This window comes from Nematolebias whitei, chromosome 13 (genome assembly GCF_014905685.2).
Source record: "Nematolebias whitei isolate Nwh7 chromosome 13, NemWhi1, whole genome shotgun sequence".
Classification (NCBI taxonomy): domain Eukaryota; kingdom Metazoa; phylum Chordata; class Actinopteri; order Cyprinodontiformes; family Rivulidae; genus Nematolebias; species Nematolebias whitei.
In genome coordinates, this window is record NC_056510.1 from 5,400,551 (window position 1) to 5,417,028 (window position 16,478).

Here is a 16,478-nt window from a genome sequence, read left to right on the forward strand (position 1 = left end):
AACCGGTTCAAAAGGACTTGAACCAGTTTTCACCTTGTTACGTTAGAAACAGTTTTAATTTGTCTTGTTCGTTAAACCAGATGGACTCGGGTGAACAAGACCTACACCATCTATGACACCCGTCTGAAGATCACAGGCCTGCTTGAAGGAAGCGAGTACCAGTTTAGAGTGACAGCTGTCAATGCTGCTGGAGACAGCCAGCCGAGTGACGCCACTCCCTACATTCTCTGTAAAGACCCCACATGTAAGGGTCTTTTCTTCTTCCTGTTATTACTATCTCCAAACATTAGTTTTCAGTGAATCAAATACCAAAATGATGTTTGTTTTCGTCAGACACCCCAGCTGCTCCATCAGTGCCTCGCATCACTGACACCACAAAGCACAGCATCAGCATGATCTGGACCCGACCCATGTACGACGGTGGATCCGACGTTTCTGGCTATGTAGTAGAAATCCTAGAGGAGGGCTCTGAGCAGTGGTACCGTGCCACCTCTAAGCCTCTAAAGACCAACGAATATGTAGCTGCCGGACTGGCAGCGAATAAGAAGTACCAGTTCAGAGTGGCCGCCACCAACAGCAGCGGTACCGGAGAGTTCAGTGAAGCCAGTGCACAGGTCGAGGCACTGGAGAGAATTGGTGAGTAGGCCCTTCTATTCATTACAGAAATCTCAATACGTGAAGATTCAACACAATCTGCTGGCTTCCTTAGATAGAGAACTTTTACTGGCTTTCTAATTTATGTGAATGTTTTTGTTGTGCAGTGCCCTGACACGGATTCTGTTGTGACTTGGCGCAATATAAATAAACTGAATTGAATTGAAAAGTTTTCATAATACTTAAAAGTATACCCTTTTATATATATGACTGTATAACCCTTTTTCTGAACCACTTTGGCCTTGGTTATCCTCAGGCTGTTTCTGTGAGTAGCAAGTTGGCCATCTGGCCTAAAACACCAATTGTTTTACATGATGATTGATTGTTTTGGACGAGTGTGTTAAAAGCCTACTTTTGAGATTCCAACTGGAGGTTGGCTTGAAACACAGCAGTGAAGGCTAACTATGGAACCAATCTGGTTGGTAGGCTGTAGACTGAAGAAGTCCTAGTATATAAATATTTTCCCCAAAGTATACATTGGGGAACGAAACGTTTCTCACTTAAAAGAAACTGTTCCAGATGACACGATTTAACCTTTTTTGTTCTTAAAAGTATAGTTTCATCGAGTGATTCGGGTAGCTGAAGATTAATCTATGGGGGCCAAGGCCACCATTGGCCACCCCCTTGCACCTGGTGGTGGATAAATGTCACCCTCCACACTCCAGGATTTGTCACGTGCTCTGCCTTGAACAAAAAAAAATCCCTATGTTCTTCTCCACACTGTAACTCCTAACATTCCTAAACATTCACTTTTCAAATCCTTCAGACTCGGGGGACATCGGCGTACCGCTTGTAACTGTTATATAACCTCTTTCCATTTTGTCAGTGTTCAAAGTCTTAGTAAAGTGGCCTCCTGCTGTGCTTCATCTGTTCAGAAATGCCTGACCTGGAGCTGGCTGATGACTTGAAGAAAACTGTATGTCTGAGAGCCGGAGGTACCTTGCGTCTGCTCGTGTTCGTTTCTGGCCGACCAATACCAGTGATCGCCTGGAGAAAGACGGGCGTGGAGCTGCAGACCCGTGGCTACATCGAGACCACTGAAAGTTACACAGCACTCACTGTGGAGAAGGTCAATCGCTATGACTCTGGAAAATATGTTGTGGAGGCAGAGAATCCAACTGGCAAGAAGACTGCCACCATCCTGGTTAAAGTCTACGGTATGTTCAATGAGGGTTCTAGAATTTATCAAGTAATATTGATAAATTGATTTGATAAATAAATACAGATAAAACTTTAATTATTTTTCCGTCATCACAGTGATTAACTCATCTTCGATTATGATTGGGAAAATGATTGAACACATAAATATATTTTTTCTCCTTTTGTGTCTTTTTCAGATACTCCTGGTCCTCCAGGTTCAGTCCGGGTGAAGGACTACACTAAGGAATCTGTCGTGATCACCTGGGATGTTCCAACAATTGATGGAGGCGCTCATGTCAGCAACTACATTGTGGAGAAGCGTGAAGCCAACATGAAGTCATACAAGACCGTCACTACTGAGTGCAGGAAAACTTTGTTCAGGATCACAGGCTTAGAAGAAGGTGTGCACTACTTCTTCAGAGTCCTGCCTGAGAACATTTATGGTGTTGGTGAGCCCTGTGAGACAACAGAACCTGTCTTGGTGTGTGAAGTACCATCAGTGCCCATGGACCTTCATGTTATTGACATTACCAAGTCCTCCGTGACTCTGCACTGGGATAAACCATTGCACGATGGTGGAAGTAGGCTGACAGGCTACATTATAGAAGCCTGCAAAGTTGGCTCTGACAGGTGGAGTACTGTGGCCACAGTCAAAGCCTCAGCATCCCAACACACCATCCAGTCCCTGACAGAGAATGACCAGTACCTGTTCAGGATCCGTGCCACCAATAGCAGGGGAACCAGTGAGCCCATGGACATCATAACACCGGTCACAATTCAGGAGATCAAGGGTGAGTCATTACAGCTTTACAAATTATCTCCTCATCAAACTCAGGAAATCTCTAAACTATACTATATAAATCACAAAACTATGATGTTTTGACATTAAACTATAAACATTTTTTCTTTCAGTGATGCCCAAGATTGATATGACTAGCATCCCTCAGAAGGTTGTCCATGTGCATCGGGGCAAACCTATCGATCTAAACATACCCATAAAGGCCAAACCACAACCGGTCTGCTCCTGGTACTTTGGTGGTGCTAAGCTGAAGGACAGCCTGGACCGCATCAAGATTGAAAGTAACGGCAAATTCACCCACCTTCTCATTCGTGACACCACCATCCATGACACTGGAGACTACATGCTAGAAGTGAAAAACACCATAGGCATGGCAACTGAGGTCATCAAGATCATCATCCTTGGTAAGAAGACTTCCTGCAAACAACATTAAATTATAATGATTAGAGAGCTAAATCTATAAGGAGCATTTGTTAAACCACACAATTTGCTCCAATTTTCAGGTGTTTTAAGTATTGTTATGTTTCTGTACAGACAAACCTGGTATCCCAGTTGGTCCAGTGAAGATTGAGGAGGTTGATGGCGTATCAGTGACCGTTAGCTGGGGATCTCCAGAGAAGGATGGTGGTGCTAGCGTCAGCGGCTACGTGGTGGAACAGCGTAATGCCCACCATCCAGGCTGGACCACTGTCTCAGAATCGGTGACAAGACCTTGCTTCAAGTTCACCAGGCTCTCTGAGGGAACAGAGTATGTGTTCCGTGTTGCTGCCATGAATCGCTTTGGTGTTGGTGGCTTCCTGCAGTCAGAGGTGGTGGAATGCAAGAGCCCCAAAAGTGAGTCCATCACATTTTAGTTCTGCATTTACATATTTCGAGTCATGTAAATATTTATTTAAAGTTTAACAACAAATTAATTTAAGATGTTCTGCACTATATTTGTACAGTTATTATTGATCAGTTAAATGCACAGAAAACATGGCATATACATAAATTATTCTAATTTTGTGGGAAGGTAAAAACTATTTATTCTATTAGTAGTTCCTTTTCCAAATCTGTAACTGAAATGTCTTTTTATTAGCCATCCCTGGACCTCCAAGCCAGCCAGAAGTGATTGATGTCACCCACGAGGGCATGACCCTGACCTGGCATGCACCCGAGGACAATGGTGGCTCCACCATTGCCGGCTACATTATAGAACGTAAAGAGGCCCGTTCCGACAGGTGGCTGAGAATCAATAAGAATCCTGTTACCATGACCCGGTACCGTTCTTCTGGACTGGTTGAAGGCCTGGAATATGAGTTCCGTATCACTGCCATCAACTCCAGAGGAAATGGCAAACCCAGTGAATGTTCTGCCATCACTGTTGCCATGGACCCCATTGGTATGTGATACTACATTCAGTTTATTATCGTTTGCTTTAAAATAATCATACAAGAAAGAATAGAATATGATAACAGATTATTTCCATGCTATTAAACAGAACCTCCAGGTCCTCCAGTTCAGCCTAGAGTTACAGACACCACAAGGACTTCAGTCTCTTTGGCCTGGATGCCACCAGAAGAAGAGGGTGGATCTGTTGTTACTGGCTATTTTATTGAGATGCAGAAGGTTGACCAGGTTGAATGGACCCTGTGCAACACCACACCCACCAAGATGTGCGAGTACACCCTCACCCATATGCCCCAGGGTGCAGAATACAAGTTCAGGGTCACGGCCTGCAATGCTGGTGGTGCCGGAGAATCTGCAGAGATCCCTGGAGTGGTTAAAGTCCAGGAGATGCTTGGTAGGAGAACAAGTTTACACAATTTACAGAAAAAATACATTCATTTTGAATTAATATATTCCATTATCTTACTAATAGAACATTTTTCTACTTTCTGGAAGACTCATTTGCCATACAAATCAAATGTGTGTCTTTTTCAGGTTATCCTGACTTTGAGCTTGATCATAAATACGAGGAAGGCTACGTGGTGCGACAAGGTGGAGTCATCCATCTGTCTGTACCCATTAAGGGTAAACCTGTCCCGACAGTGAAGTGGACCAAAGACGGTCACGACATCTCCCATCGTGCTATGATTGCTACCCATGACGACATCACTGAGCTGGTCATCAAAGAGGCACACAAAGACGATACTGGTACCTACGACTTAGTGCTGGAAAACAAATGTGGAAGGAAGGCCGTCTACATCAAGGTGAGCATATTTGGCAGATTCAGTGAAAGCAGGAATACAAAGAAAGAAAATGTTCCTTAAGTGTCAGTTTTAAAAAAATAAATAAATCATGTTGTTGTTTTTTTTTATTTACTTGACATTCTTCGTGTCTTCCATCTCCAGGTCAAAGTGATTGGTCGTCCTGATGCCCCAGAGGGACCGCTGGAATTTGACGACATTCAGGCCAGATCAGTCCGGGTTAGTTGGAGACCACCTTCAGACGATGGTGGATCTGACATCCTTGGTTACATTGTGGAAAGACGGGAAGTACCAAAGGCTGCCTGGTATACAGTGGATGCCAGGGTAACAGAGACCTCTCTGGTGGTGAAAGGTCTGAAGGAGAATGTAGAGTACCACTTCAGAGTTTTTGCTGAGAACCAGTTTGGTGTTAGCAGATCTCTCAAGTCAGAAGAATCAGTTCTACCAAAGACACCTCTTTGTAAGTAGGCTTCATAAAGTTAAAGTTGTCTAAAAGTTCTTGTGTAATAAGATTTATAAATTAAAAAAACAGAAACAACTGGACTTCTATTCTGAATCTATTCTGGATCTGAAGACATTTCCCATCCGGGCTTTATGAATTCTAAAATATCTGGAGTGTGTGGAGTTCCAAGCTTTATAGAACTGCTTAGAGCTTGGAACGCCACCCACTCCAGACTTTTTTGGAATTGATAAAGCCTCCCTGATGGGAAGAGAAACATCTTCAGCTTAAGAGTAGAAGTCCAGTTATTGTATTTTAATCCTTTTTTGGATTGATCATGACCTGGATGACTGGGAATCTTCACCAGCAATAAGATTTATACTACACACATCATACATCTGTAACTCTGATCTATACAAAGAGGTTCCGTTTTGGTTTCACTAACAACATTCTTCATTACAGGTCCACCCGAACCTCCCAGCAACCCACCAGAGATCATGGATGTCACCAAGACCACAGTGTCTCTGTCCTGGGCCAGGCCCCGGGACGATGGTGGCTCTCGTGTAACAGGATACTATGTTGAACGAAGGGAGGTTTCAACAGAAAAATGGGTCCGTCACAACAAGACCCACATCACCACCACCATGTTCAATGTGACTGGTCTTATACCCAGTGCAGAGTACATGTTCAGAGTAGTAGCTCAAAATGACATTGGGCAGAGTGAACCTGGTCCTGCTTCAGATCCCGTGGTCTGCAAAGATCCATTTGGTGTGTATTATCTCTTGATGCTTATTTTCCATTGAATAGAGATAAAACTGAGCAGGGATTAACTCTAGAACAAACTTTACATCATGTTAAAAAAAAACTTTTACTAAAAGTATTACCTCTTGCTATTTGTTTCTCATGTAGATAAACCCAGCCAACCAGGAGATATTGACATTGTCTCCGTCACCAAAGACAGCATCACCATTCACTGGCTCAGGCCTGAGCATGATGGTGGAAAAGAGATCTTGGGTTACTGGGTTGAGTACAGGGAGGCCGGAGAGAGCGCCTGGAAGAAATGCAACAAGGAGCGCTCCAAGGATCGTCAGTTCACCATGGGCGGCTTGATGGAGGCTACTGAGTATGAGTTCAGAATCTTCGCTGAGAATGAGACGGGACTTAGCCGACCTCGTCGTACACCTATGGGCATCAAGACCAAACTGAGTGGTGAGCTGCTGCTAAGTGCAGACATTACCTAACAAACGGAGCTAATTCCAGGAATTATTACAGCCAAAATGCTACTTTCACAATGATTTTAATCAAATTTAAAAAAGTTAAATCTGGTCCTCTGGACATTCAAAAAAACAAACAAAGCAAAACAACAAAAAAATGTAGAAACGTTTCGTCTCTCATCCGAGAGACTTCCTCAGTCTTTTAGATTTTTCTACCTGGATTATTGAGCATGCATCAGGATATTTAATCAAATTTGTTTTTCTGCAGTTGGTGAAGCTCCAGCTCTGAAGGAAGAGATTGAAGATGTAACCACAAAGCTTGGCACATCTGGCACCCTAACCTGTGGAATTGTAGGCAGACCTTTGCCTGAGATTAAGTGGTATCGCTATGGCAAGGAGCTAATCCAGAGCCGCAAGTACAAAATGAGCTCAGATGGCCGTAACCACTCCCTGATCATCCTGACAGAGGAGCAAGAAGATGAGGGCCTGTATACCTGCAGGGCTGTCAATGAGGCTGGTGAGATAGAGACTAGTGGCAAACTGCGTTTGCAGGCACCACCTCAGTTCCACCCTGGTTTCCCTCTGAAGGAGAAGTATTTTGCTGGGGCTGGTACTAGCCTTCGTCTCCATGTAGTCTACATTGGTCGTCCAATCCCACAGATTATGTGGTTCTATGGCAAGAAACCTCTGAATGCTTCTGAGAATGTGATAATCGAAAACACAGAAAGCTATACTCATCTAGTGGTGAGAAACGTCCAGAGAAAAACTAACGCTGGTCGCTACAAGGTGCAACTTAGCAATGTGTTTGGAACCATCGACACTGTGCTAAGAGTTGAAATCCAAGGTAAAAGCATGCTGCAATGAACACAAATTTAATACAAATTCTCATTGTAACGGAAAGATTTTTGATTTTTTTCTGATTCACTGAAAGCAGCTAAAACCTTCTGAGCTCTTATTGACTCTCCTTTGTGGTTTCCAGACAAACCTTGTATCCCTGAGGGCCCTCTCATTGTTGATGCCCTACTGAAGAGCTCAGTTGGGATCAGCTGGAAGGTTCCCAAGGATGACGGTGGGTCTGTGATCACCAACTACATTGTGGAAAAACGTGAGGCCAAAGAAGGTGAACAGTGGCACCTGGTGTCCTCTTCGATCTCGGGCACCACCTGCCGTGTCCCCAACCTGACAGAAAATGCTGGCTACTACTTCAGAGTCTCTAGCCAGAACCAGTATGGAGTCAGTGAGCCTCTAGAGATCCCATCAGTGGTCATCATCAAGAGTCCATATGGTAACGCCCTGATAATCTTAAATACTGTATCTTGTTTTTCAGTTTGGAATTTTGGAATTGTTTGAGAAAATATCCCTCACTAATGTTGTTTACCCAAAAGAAACACACTCAAAGGCAGGAGAAGATATTTAACTGGTATTTATACTCGCAAGGTCAAATTTCAGGAGAGGTTACATAAATATACATATATCACATACATACAACAGATTTATACACATGAAAACCAGTCACAGCTCACTTTTATACTCCTCTCAACTCAGAGTTCACAGAGTTCAGGTGTCCTTGAAGCCAGCTGCATTCTCCTTACACACACTCTCTATTTACACAAACGTGGTTCATGGGCAAAGATAAGATTGTGTCTTGGGAGACGGTTTTGGCTTTTGGGCTTCTTGTTCTCAGGGTAGAGGAGAAGAATGTTCTCAGCCATAATAATAAAACATCCATAAATTTTGACCAAAAATATCCCCGAGAGTAATCAACACAGACAAGATTAAAGATACATAATGGCATTTACTGTTTTTTTATTTTCAGAAAAACCTGGAATTCCACAGCAGCCCTTCACTATCAGCTCCACCAAAGACTCCTGTGTCGTTTGCTGGAAGCCTCCAAGCAGTGACGGTGGAGCGAAAATCATCAGTTACTACCTTGAGAAACGTGAGAAAAAGCAGAACAAGTGGATGTCTGTGACAACAAAGAAGATTGTTGAGACAAGCTTCGAAGTCCAAGGCTTGATTGAGGGCTTTGAATACGAGTTCCGTGTGAAATGTGCAAACATGGGTGGTGAGAGTGACTGGAGTGAGATCTCCGCACCAATCATACCCAAGTCTGAACAGGCCCCTCGTGCTCCTGCATTCAGGGAGGAGATCAGAGACATGACTGTCAAATACCACGCCAATGCCACTTTTGTTACAAAGGTACCTCATACAAACATAATTTCTTTTTTATTAAACACATCGGCTTCATGTTTTTTCTTCTTGTTTAAAATGCATTTTAATCAATATATTTTCCTCTGATAAGGTTGTGGGTCATCCAAAGCCTGTAGTCAAATGGTATCGCAGTGGAAAGGAGATTTTGGCAGATGGAACAAAAATAAAAGCCCTTGAGTTCAAGGGTGGCTATTACCAGCTTGTCATCACTGCTGCTGATGAGAGCGATGCCTCAGTATATCAAGTCAGAGCAACCAACCCCTCAGGATCTATCTCTACAACAGCAAACCTGGAGGTGGAAGGTATTAAAGACATTTTGGATTTACTGTTGCACATTATTCCTAGAACTATGAAGTAGTTTCTGACAAGTTATAATTAAATAGTTTTATGAATTTAATGTTTTGTCTTCCCCTAAATTTCAGTCCCTGCAAAGATCCACCTGCCTAAAGAGCTCCAGGGAATGGGAGCAGTTCAGGCTGTGCGTGGAGATCATGTCACCATCAAGATCCCCATCTCTGGAAAGCCTGAGCCAGCAGTCACTTGGCAGAAGGGTCAGGAGATCCTGTCTAACTCTCTTTATCACCAAGTCATCACTACTAGATCTTTCACCTCTTTGGTGTTCCAGAAGGGAGTAGAGAGGAGGGACACTGGCTACTACATTATTACTGCCAAAAACAGATTTGGAACAGACAAGCAAACCATTGAAGTAAATGTGGCAGACATTCCTGATGCTCCAAAAGGACTCGTAGTCAGTGACATTACCCGAGATTCTATTACCTTGACCTGGGAACCTCCTGCAAGTGATGGTGGCAGCGATATTATTGGATACATTGTTGAGAAGTGTCCAACCACAGCAGATAGGTGGATCCGTGCTGGTCACACTGATGAATGCAGTATCACCATCATCAACATATTTGGAAAAACCAAATACCAGTTCCGTATTATAGCAGAGAACCAGTTTGGCCTGAGTCCTCCTTCTATGCCGACTGAACCCATTACCACAAAGGAAGACAAGTCTGTGATCAGGAATTATGATGAGGAAGTGGATGAAACTAGAGAGATAACCAAAGAGGAGGCTCTTTTCTATAAGGTAAAGGAGCTGTCCTCCAAATACATCATCTCAGAGGAGCTTGCTCGCTGTCAGTTTGGAGTGGTTCACCGCTGCGTGGAGATCGCCACAAAGAAGACCTTCATGGCCAAATTCATCAAAGTTAAAGGAACTGATCGTGAGTTGGTTCTTAGGGAAATAGAAGCCCTTAATGTTGCAAGACACAAAAACATTATCTACCTGCATGAATACTTTGAAAGCATGGAGGAAATCATACTAATCTTTGAGTTCATCTCTGGAGTTGACATCTTCGAACGTCTTGGCACCAGCAACTTTGAGCTCTCAGAGCAGGAGATTGTCCGCTACCTGAGACAAGTCTGCTCTGCTCTCAAGTTCCTGCACAGCCAGAACTTTGGCCACTTTGATATCCGCCCAGATAACATTGTCTACACCACCAGGAGAAGTACAAACATCAAGATTATTGAGATGGGCCAGTCTAGGTTGCTGATACCAGGAGAGAACATCAGAATGCTGTTCTCTGCTCCAGAGTACTATGCCCCAGAAGTTCACCGCCATGATCTGGTCACAACAGCCACTGACATGTGGTCTGTTGGTGTTTTGGCATATGTTCTACTTAGTGGCCTTAATCCATTTGCTGCTGAGTCCACAACAAAGATAATTGAAAACACATCTAACTGTGAGTACATCTTTGAAAGGGAAGCATTTAAAGACATCAGCCTGGAGGCTATGGACTTTATAGACAGACTTCTAGTCAAAGACCAAAAGCTCCGTATGACTGCTCATGAGGCTCTGGAGCACCCATGGCTCAAGATGAAGATTGTGAATGTCAGCAACAAGGTTATCAGGACACTGAGACACAGAAGATATTATCAGTCTCTGGTGAAGAAGACTGATACGATAGTCTCAGCTGCCCGTGTGGCATTTGGAGGTGCCTTCAGGAACCAGCGAGGTTTGGATGTTGGTAAAGTGAAAATTGGAACTGAGTATCATGGCCTCCGTGCTGGCCCTGTCATGCATGGCTCAGCTGAGGAAGGTGGCCATGTCAGATTCACCTGTAGCCTTGTTAACTATGACAAAAGCACTCAGGTCTCATGGTACTTTGGTAACCGTCAGTTACATCCAAGTCCAAAGTATGAGATTTCTTACAGTAATGGTTTTGCCAGCATTTATGTAAAGGACATTGAAGAGGGTGATGACGGTGTCTATAGATGCAAAGTGGTGAGTGATGATGGAGAAGACAGTGCTTATGGAGAACTCTTTGTTGAAACTGTGAGGAGCATCAGAGAACACTACATGAGTCGCACCATCAAAAAACTGAGGAGGAGAGTTGACAAAACTAAACTCCTACAGAGACCACCAGAGTTCACGCTGCCTCTCTACAACCGCACTGCTTACATTGGTGAAGATGTGCGATTTGGTGTCACCATTACGGTCCACCCAGAGCCTCATGTGTCATGGCTCAAAAATGGAGAACGACTCAAGGATGACGACAGCAAGTACACATTCACCAGCGATAAGGGTCTATACCAGCTCCTGATTCACAACCTGGACACGAGTGATGATGCTGAATATACAGTCATGGCCCACAACAAGTTTGGAGAAGACAGTTGCAAGGCTCGTCTCAATGTGATACCTCATCCTGTTACAGAGGACACCATGAGGCCCATGTTCAAACGTCTGCTTGCTAATGTTGACTGTGTAGAGGGAGAAAGTGTACGCTTTGAGCTCAGAGTTTCAGGAGTCCCGAGCCCAAATCTAAAATGGGAAAAGGATGGCCAACCACTACAGTTTGGTCCTAAAGTTGTTGTCATACAAGAGGACATTGATTACCATGTCCTTCACATCAGAGAGACTCTGATGGAGGATGCTGGTGTGTACAAAGTTACTGCAATCAACTCTGCTGGCTCAGCATGCTGCCAAGCTGTACTAAAGGTGGAACGCCTTACTTACACAAGACGAGAGTACAAGAGTGAGGAGGAAAAGTACAAACATGTACAGAAACAAATAGAAAAGACCAACAAAATGGCTCAGCACATTGCTGCTACTGAGGAGCTTGTGCCTCTTAACCCAACAGCACAGGAAGCTCTCAAATTTGCTGCAGAAGTGTACAAACCTGCAGTGAGTACCAAGAACATTGAGGGTGAGTTTGACATCACAGTGGAGAAGACAGAAACCAAGAAGCTGGAGGAGGAGAGAAGAATTTTCTTGCCCTATGAGATTCCGGAGCCTGTGATTCATGATCCCAAAGCTCTGGATGAGGACAAAGCCATCAAGCAGTTTGTGCCACTGTCTGACATGAAGTGGTATCGTAAGCTGAGAGATCAGTATGAGGTTCCAGAAAGAACTGAGAGGATTGTGCAGAGAAGGCAGAGACGTATCCGCCTGTCCAGGTGGGAGCAGTTCTACGTCATGCCCTTACCCAGGATCACAGACCAGTACAGACCAAGGTGGCGTATTCCCAAACTCACGCTGGATGATTTAGAGACTGTCAGACCTGCACGTCGCTCACCCTCTGCTGAGTCTGAAGCCTCCTTCAAATCTAGAAGGAGATCTCTGGGTGACCTCAGTGATGAAGAGTTGCTGATGCCTGTGGATGACTACCTCACCATGAGGAAAACAGAGGAAGAGAGACTGATGTTGGAGGATGAGCTGGAGCTTGGATTTTCAGCCTCTCCTACTGGCAGCCCTGTCCGTGTCCAAAGACATGCCCTGGAACATGAGGAGAGGAGGCTGGAGGTCAGACATGAGGCAGCTGAAGTAACCGAGACAAAGAAGAAACGTACCATATCTCAGTTTATGAGAAGGAGAAGGTCTTTGTCTCCTACTTACATCGAGTTAATGCGTCCAGTCTCAGAGCTGATCAGACCCCCACGTGCCCGGCCTCCTGTGGAAGTAGAGGGAGTAGTTGTGGAGAGGAGGTCCCCAACCCCAGAGAGAACCCGCCCTCGTTCCCCCAGTCCCATAAAGTCAGTGGAGAGGTCATCTCGCTCCTCCTCCAGGTTTGATCGTTCAGCTCGCTTTGACATTATGTCCCGCTATGAAGCTAGAAAAGCAGCTCTGACATCTGAAAGGAAATACCAGGTCGTTAGTCAAACACCTTTCAGCTTGGACCATGCGCCCCGTGTAACTGTTAGGATGCGCTCTCACCGAATCCCAGTTGGCCAAGACACCAAATTTACCTTGAACATCCAAGCAAAGCCAGAGGCTGAAGTCAGCTGGCTTCACAATGGAACTGAGATTTCAGAAAGCAGTGAAAAATACATATTCTCAAATATGAGCGGTGTTTTATCAATCACTATCCTGGACTGTCAGGAAGAGGACAGCGGCATGTACCGTTGTGTGTGCTCTAACTCCAAGGGAGAAGCATCAGACTATGCCACTCTGGAAGTGTCCAGTGGTGGCTACACCACATTCTCTTCACGCCGCAGGGATGAGGAAGTTCCTAAAGCTCATGTCCCTGAAGTCTCTCGAATTGACCATTATCACACCACACATTTTAAAACTGGTTACACCTCCCAAACGCACCTTGATGTGAAAGAGAGCAAGTCAAAGCTAACCGAGACACACGAGGTCGTTACACGTGAAAGATTTGGTGATTCTTCTGAGAGGTTCTCCTCTGCTGAGAGGTATGACTCCTCTATCAAGTACGCCTCAGCTGAATACCTCTCATCAAGTTCTTCATATTCATCAGAGAAGTTCTCTTTGTCTGAGAAACACATCACATCCGAAGCTAAACTGAAATCATCATCATCTACTGCTGTTGCTGACCAAGTTACTGTTCACAAAGAGAAACCTTCTGTTCCAGCAAAGATCCTGACAAAGCCTCAGTCTGTGACTGTAAATGAGGGTGAGATAGCCAGGTTCTCCTGTGATATTGATGGTGAACCTGCACCCACTGTGACGTGGATCCATGAAGGAAGAATTATTGCATCATCGCAACATATCCAGGTCACCACAACCCAGTATAAATCTAGCCTGGAGATCTCCTCTGTGAAGGCCTCTGATGAAGGCAGTTACATTGTGGTGGTGGAGAACTCAGCAGGTCGACAGGAGGCTCACTTCACTCTGACAATCTGCAGACCACCTCCTAAAGAGGAAGTCAAAGCTATCAAACACCCTGAGCCACCTGTGACATCTACACCTAGTGTGAAGTCACCTGAGCCTGCTCCCTCTATTACTTCTCCTACTCCTAGTGTGAAGTCACCAGAGCCTGCTCCCTCTGTTACTTCTCCTACTCCTAGTGTGAAGTCACCAGAGCCTAGTGTAAAATCTCCAGAACCGTCAGTTAAGTCCCCTGAACCAAGTTTAGCATCTCCTACCCCAAGCATAAAATCACCAACACCAAGTGTAAAGTCTCCAGAACCAGAGGAAGTTAAATCTTCAAAGAGTGTGAAATCTCCAGAGTCACCAGCACCTTCTCCTGCACGCAGCTTAAAATCTCCAACTCCTGGTGTAAAATCTCCAGAACCAGAAGGAGTTAAGTCACCACGTGGTCTAAAATCCCCTGAACCCCGACTCAAGTCACCAACACCAATCAAGCCTCCTGGAAGTGTGAAGTCATCTGAACCTGAGGAGGTAAAAGTCCCTCGAGGTCTCAAATCTCCAGAGCCTGCAGGTACCAAAACACTGAGAGGCCTCAAGTCCCCAGAACCTGCAGGAATCAAAACACCGAAAGGCATCAAGTCTCCAGAACCTTCTGGAATCAAATCACCGAGGGGTCTAAAGTCTCCTGAGCCAGAGGGAATCAAATCACCTCCAAGAGTGAAATCTCCTCCTCCCATCATGTCCCCCAAGAGGGTTGTCTCTCCTCCGACTGTGAAGTCCCCGATTCCCAAACCTCCCAAAGTCTTAAGTCAGCTAACAGCCGAGGCCTGCGAGGGTTCGGTCAGAATGTCCTGCGTCTGTGAGAGCAGCGTCAGGGAGGTGACGTGGTATGTAAGTGGTAGGCGGCTTTCACAGAGCAGCCATTTTGAGATGCACTACTCTGAGGGCTCCTGCAGTCTTCTGATTCATGACTTGACAGAAAGTGATCAGGGAGAGTACACCTGTGAGATGACCTCAGAGGGAGGAGTATCCAAATCCTCCTTCTCCTTTGTGGGGCAGGTGTTTCAGTCTATATATAAGAAGATCACAGCCTACCGTGAACAGCAAGTGGCACTCAAAGGTGAGAATCTTCCTTCAGATGTGTTGAATGAATTGCTTAGAAATGTTTCTGGAGTTGACCCATTTCATGTTGTGACTTTCAGCAGGATCGATGATGAGTCACAAGCAGTCATCCTCATCAATGAGCTCATCCATGATGACGAAGAAAGAACTCCACACAATGGAAGAGTCTTCGTCCTTTTCTTCCTCTGCCCACCAGACGATGTCATCTATGATGGAGTCAAGCTCCTTCAGCAGCATGGCAGCAGAGATGAAGTTTGAGACCATGTCGATGTCCAGCATGTCCTCCATGGCATCTGAAACGTACGCCACGAGCTCCAGCAGCCTCACAGAGATGACGTCCCATTTAGGATCGTCACTGAGAGCAATAGGTAAGAGTAATCTAGTTTTTGAAACAATCAGTCAAGTGATTATAAACTGTAACCAGAACATTTCTGTAGACGTGTTGTCTGAAACTCCAACATCCATCAACTTTCTTCTATAGAGCCCACCAGGAACTTGAACTTCCCTTTCTAATAATTTAAGCTGTGGCAGGACCGGAATCTTATCTTGAAACTCCACATTAAAAGCCTGTGTTAAAAAATGTTTAAAATGTTAAAACAGCAGTTCAGTCATGGAAAGTCCAACTTTCTGTGACCAGTTTAAACCAATGATGGTTCTGAAGTCTGAGCTGAAGATCCAAACAGGACTGGATTTTTTTGAGCAAAGAAAATATTGATGTTTTTATGGGTTAATTAGACATTTTTCCACTGGGTAAATACTCAGTTTTAATCCCTAAACCCAATTGTTCCCCAGGCTCTTACATATCTGCCCACCGCTCCACCTGAGTGTATCTCACGTGTGATGGGTTGAATGCAGAGAACTAATTTTGCCATTGTGTGGGAACATACAGTGATGACGATCTCAGACTTCCCTTCCCTTAATGTACTGCTACCAAAACATCAGAGCTCACCAGTCCTCATCAGGCTGCTTTGTTTAAATTGTTTTCTTGTTCATTGAAGTTGGTAGCAAACCAAAATTCATTGTGAAAATAAAAACAAAAACTAGAGAAATAGCATTTCCTGCAAAAATGCAGAGATAAGCTTAAATTATCAGAAGTGGAGAGAGCACATTTTTGTCGAATTAGGCTGAAAAGTTTAAATGAGTACAAAAAATGTGGAATTAGCTGAAAAAGTTCAAATTAGCATAAACAGCTAAGTAGTAGCTGAAATAGTTGAAACTTGCAGAAACAAGCTGAAATTACCATAAATAAGTCAGAAGAAGCTCAAAAATGTTGTAGTTAGCAGAATAAAGCAGAAAGGTGCACAAAACAGCTGAAATAAACTGGAAAAAATTAAATTTGCACAAGGAAGCCGAAAGAAGCTGAACCAGGACAAAATGTCAAAGGAGCAGTAAAAGGTTGTAAACAGATCTAAAGATGTGAAGGATGTAAAATGAGCTCAGTTCATTTTCTGAGAAAAAATAGCAGCAGAGGCTAAATATTTCAAACAGCTAAAGTTGCACCAAAACCAGAAGTTATAGCATGATTGTCCTGAAAGAGCTGAACGTTTCGATTTGATTTGTTGAAATAACACAAAAATTGTGGAGCGAGAAAAATGCT

At 44.3% G+C, this 16,478-nt stretch overlaps 1 protein-coding gene across 16 annotated transcripts in view; it reads left to right on the forward strand.

Moving 5' to 3' along the window:
* ttn.2 (titin, tandem duplicate 2) overlaps nucleotides 1–16,478 on the forward strand; it is a 202,703-nt gene that overhangs the window by 184,610 nt on the left and 1,615 nt on the right. For 15 of the 16 annotated variants that reach the window (XM_037686800.1, XM_037686803.1, XM_037686812.1 and 12 more), the window contains 18 exons: nucleotides 81–244; nucleotides 334–636; nucleotides 1,530–1,811; nucleotides 1,992–2,585; nucleotides 2,707–2,997; nucleotides 3,128–3,427; nucleotides 3,672–3,974; nucleotides 4,074–4,376; nucleotides 4,517–4,785; nucleotides 4,927–5,242; nucleotides 5,684–5,989; nucleotides 6,131–6,430; nucleotides 6,704–7,279; nucleotides 7,415–7,720; nucleotides 8,252–8,634; nucleotides 8,738–8,948; nucleotides 9,069–14,879; nucleotides 14,962–15,249. In XM_037686800.1, the coding sequence (XP_037542728.1) occupies nucleotides 81–244; nucleotides 334–636; nucleotides 1,530–1,811; nucleotides 1,992–2,585; nucleotides 2,707–2,997; nucleotides 3,128–3,427; nucleotides 3,672–3,974; nucleotides 4,074–4,376; nucleotides 4,517–4,785; nucleotides 4,927–5,242; nucleotides 5,684–5,989; nucleotides 6,131–6,430; nucleotides 6,704–7,279; nucleotides 7,415–7,720; nucleotides 8,252–8,634; nucleotides 8,738–8,948; nucleotides 9,069–14,879; nucleotides 14,962–15,249 (11,306 nt within the window). The remainder of the gene's footprint in view (nucleotides 1–80; nucleotides 245–333; nucleotides 637–1,529; nucleotides 1,812–1,991; nucleotides 2,586–2,706; nucleotides 2,998–3,127; nucleotides 3,428–3,671; nucleotides 3,975–4,073; nucleotides 4,377–4,516; nucleotides 4,786–4,926; nucleotides 5,243–5,683; nucleotides 5,990–6,130; nucleotides 6,431–6,703; nucleotides 7,280–7,414; nucleotides 7,721–8,251; nucleotides 8,635–8,737; nucleotides 8,949–9,068; nucleotides 14,880–14,961; nucleotides 15,250–16,478) is intronic. The other variant, XM_037686801.1, reaches the window with a different exon arrangement.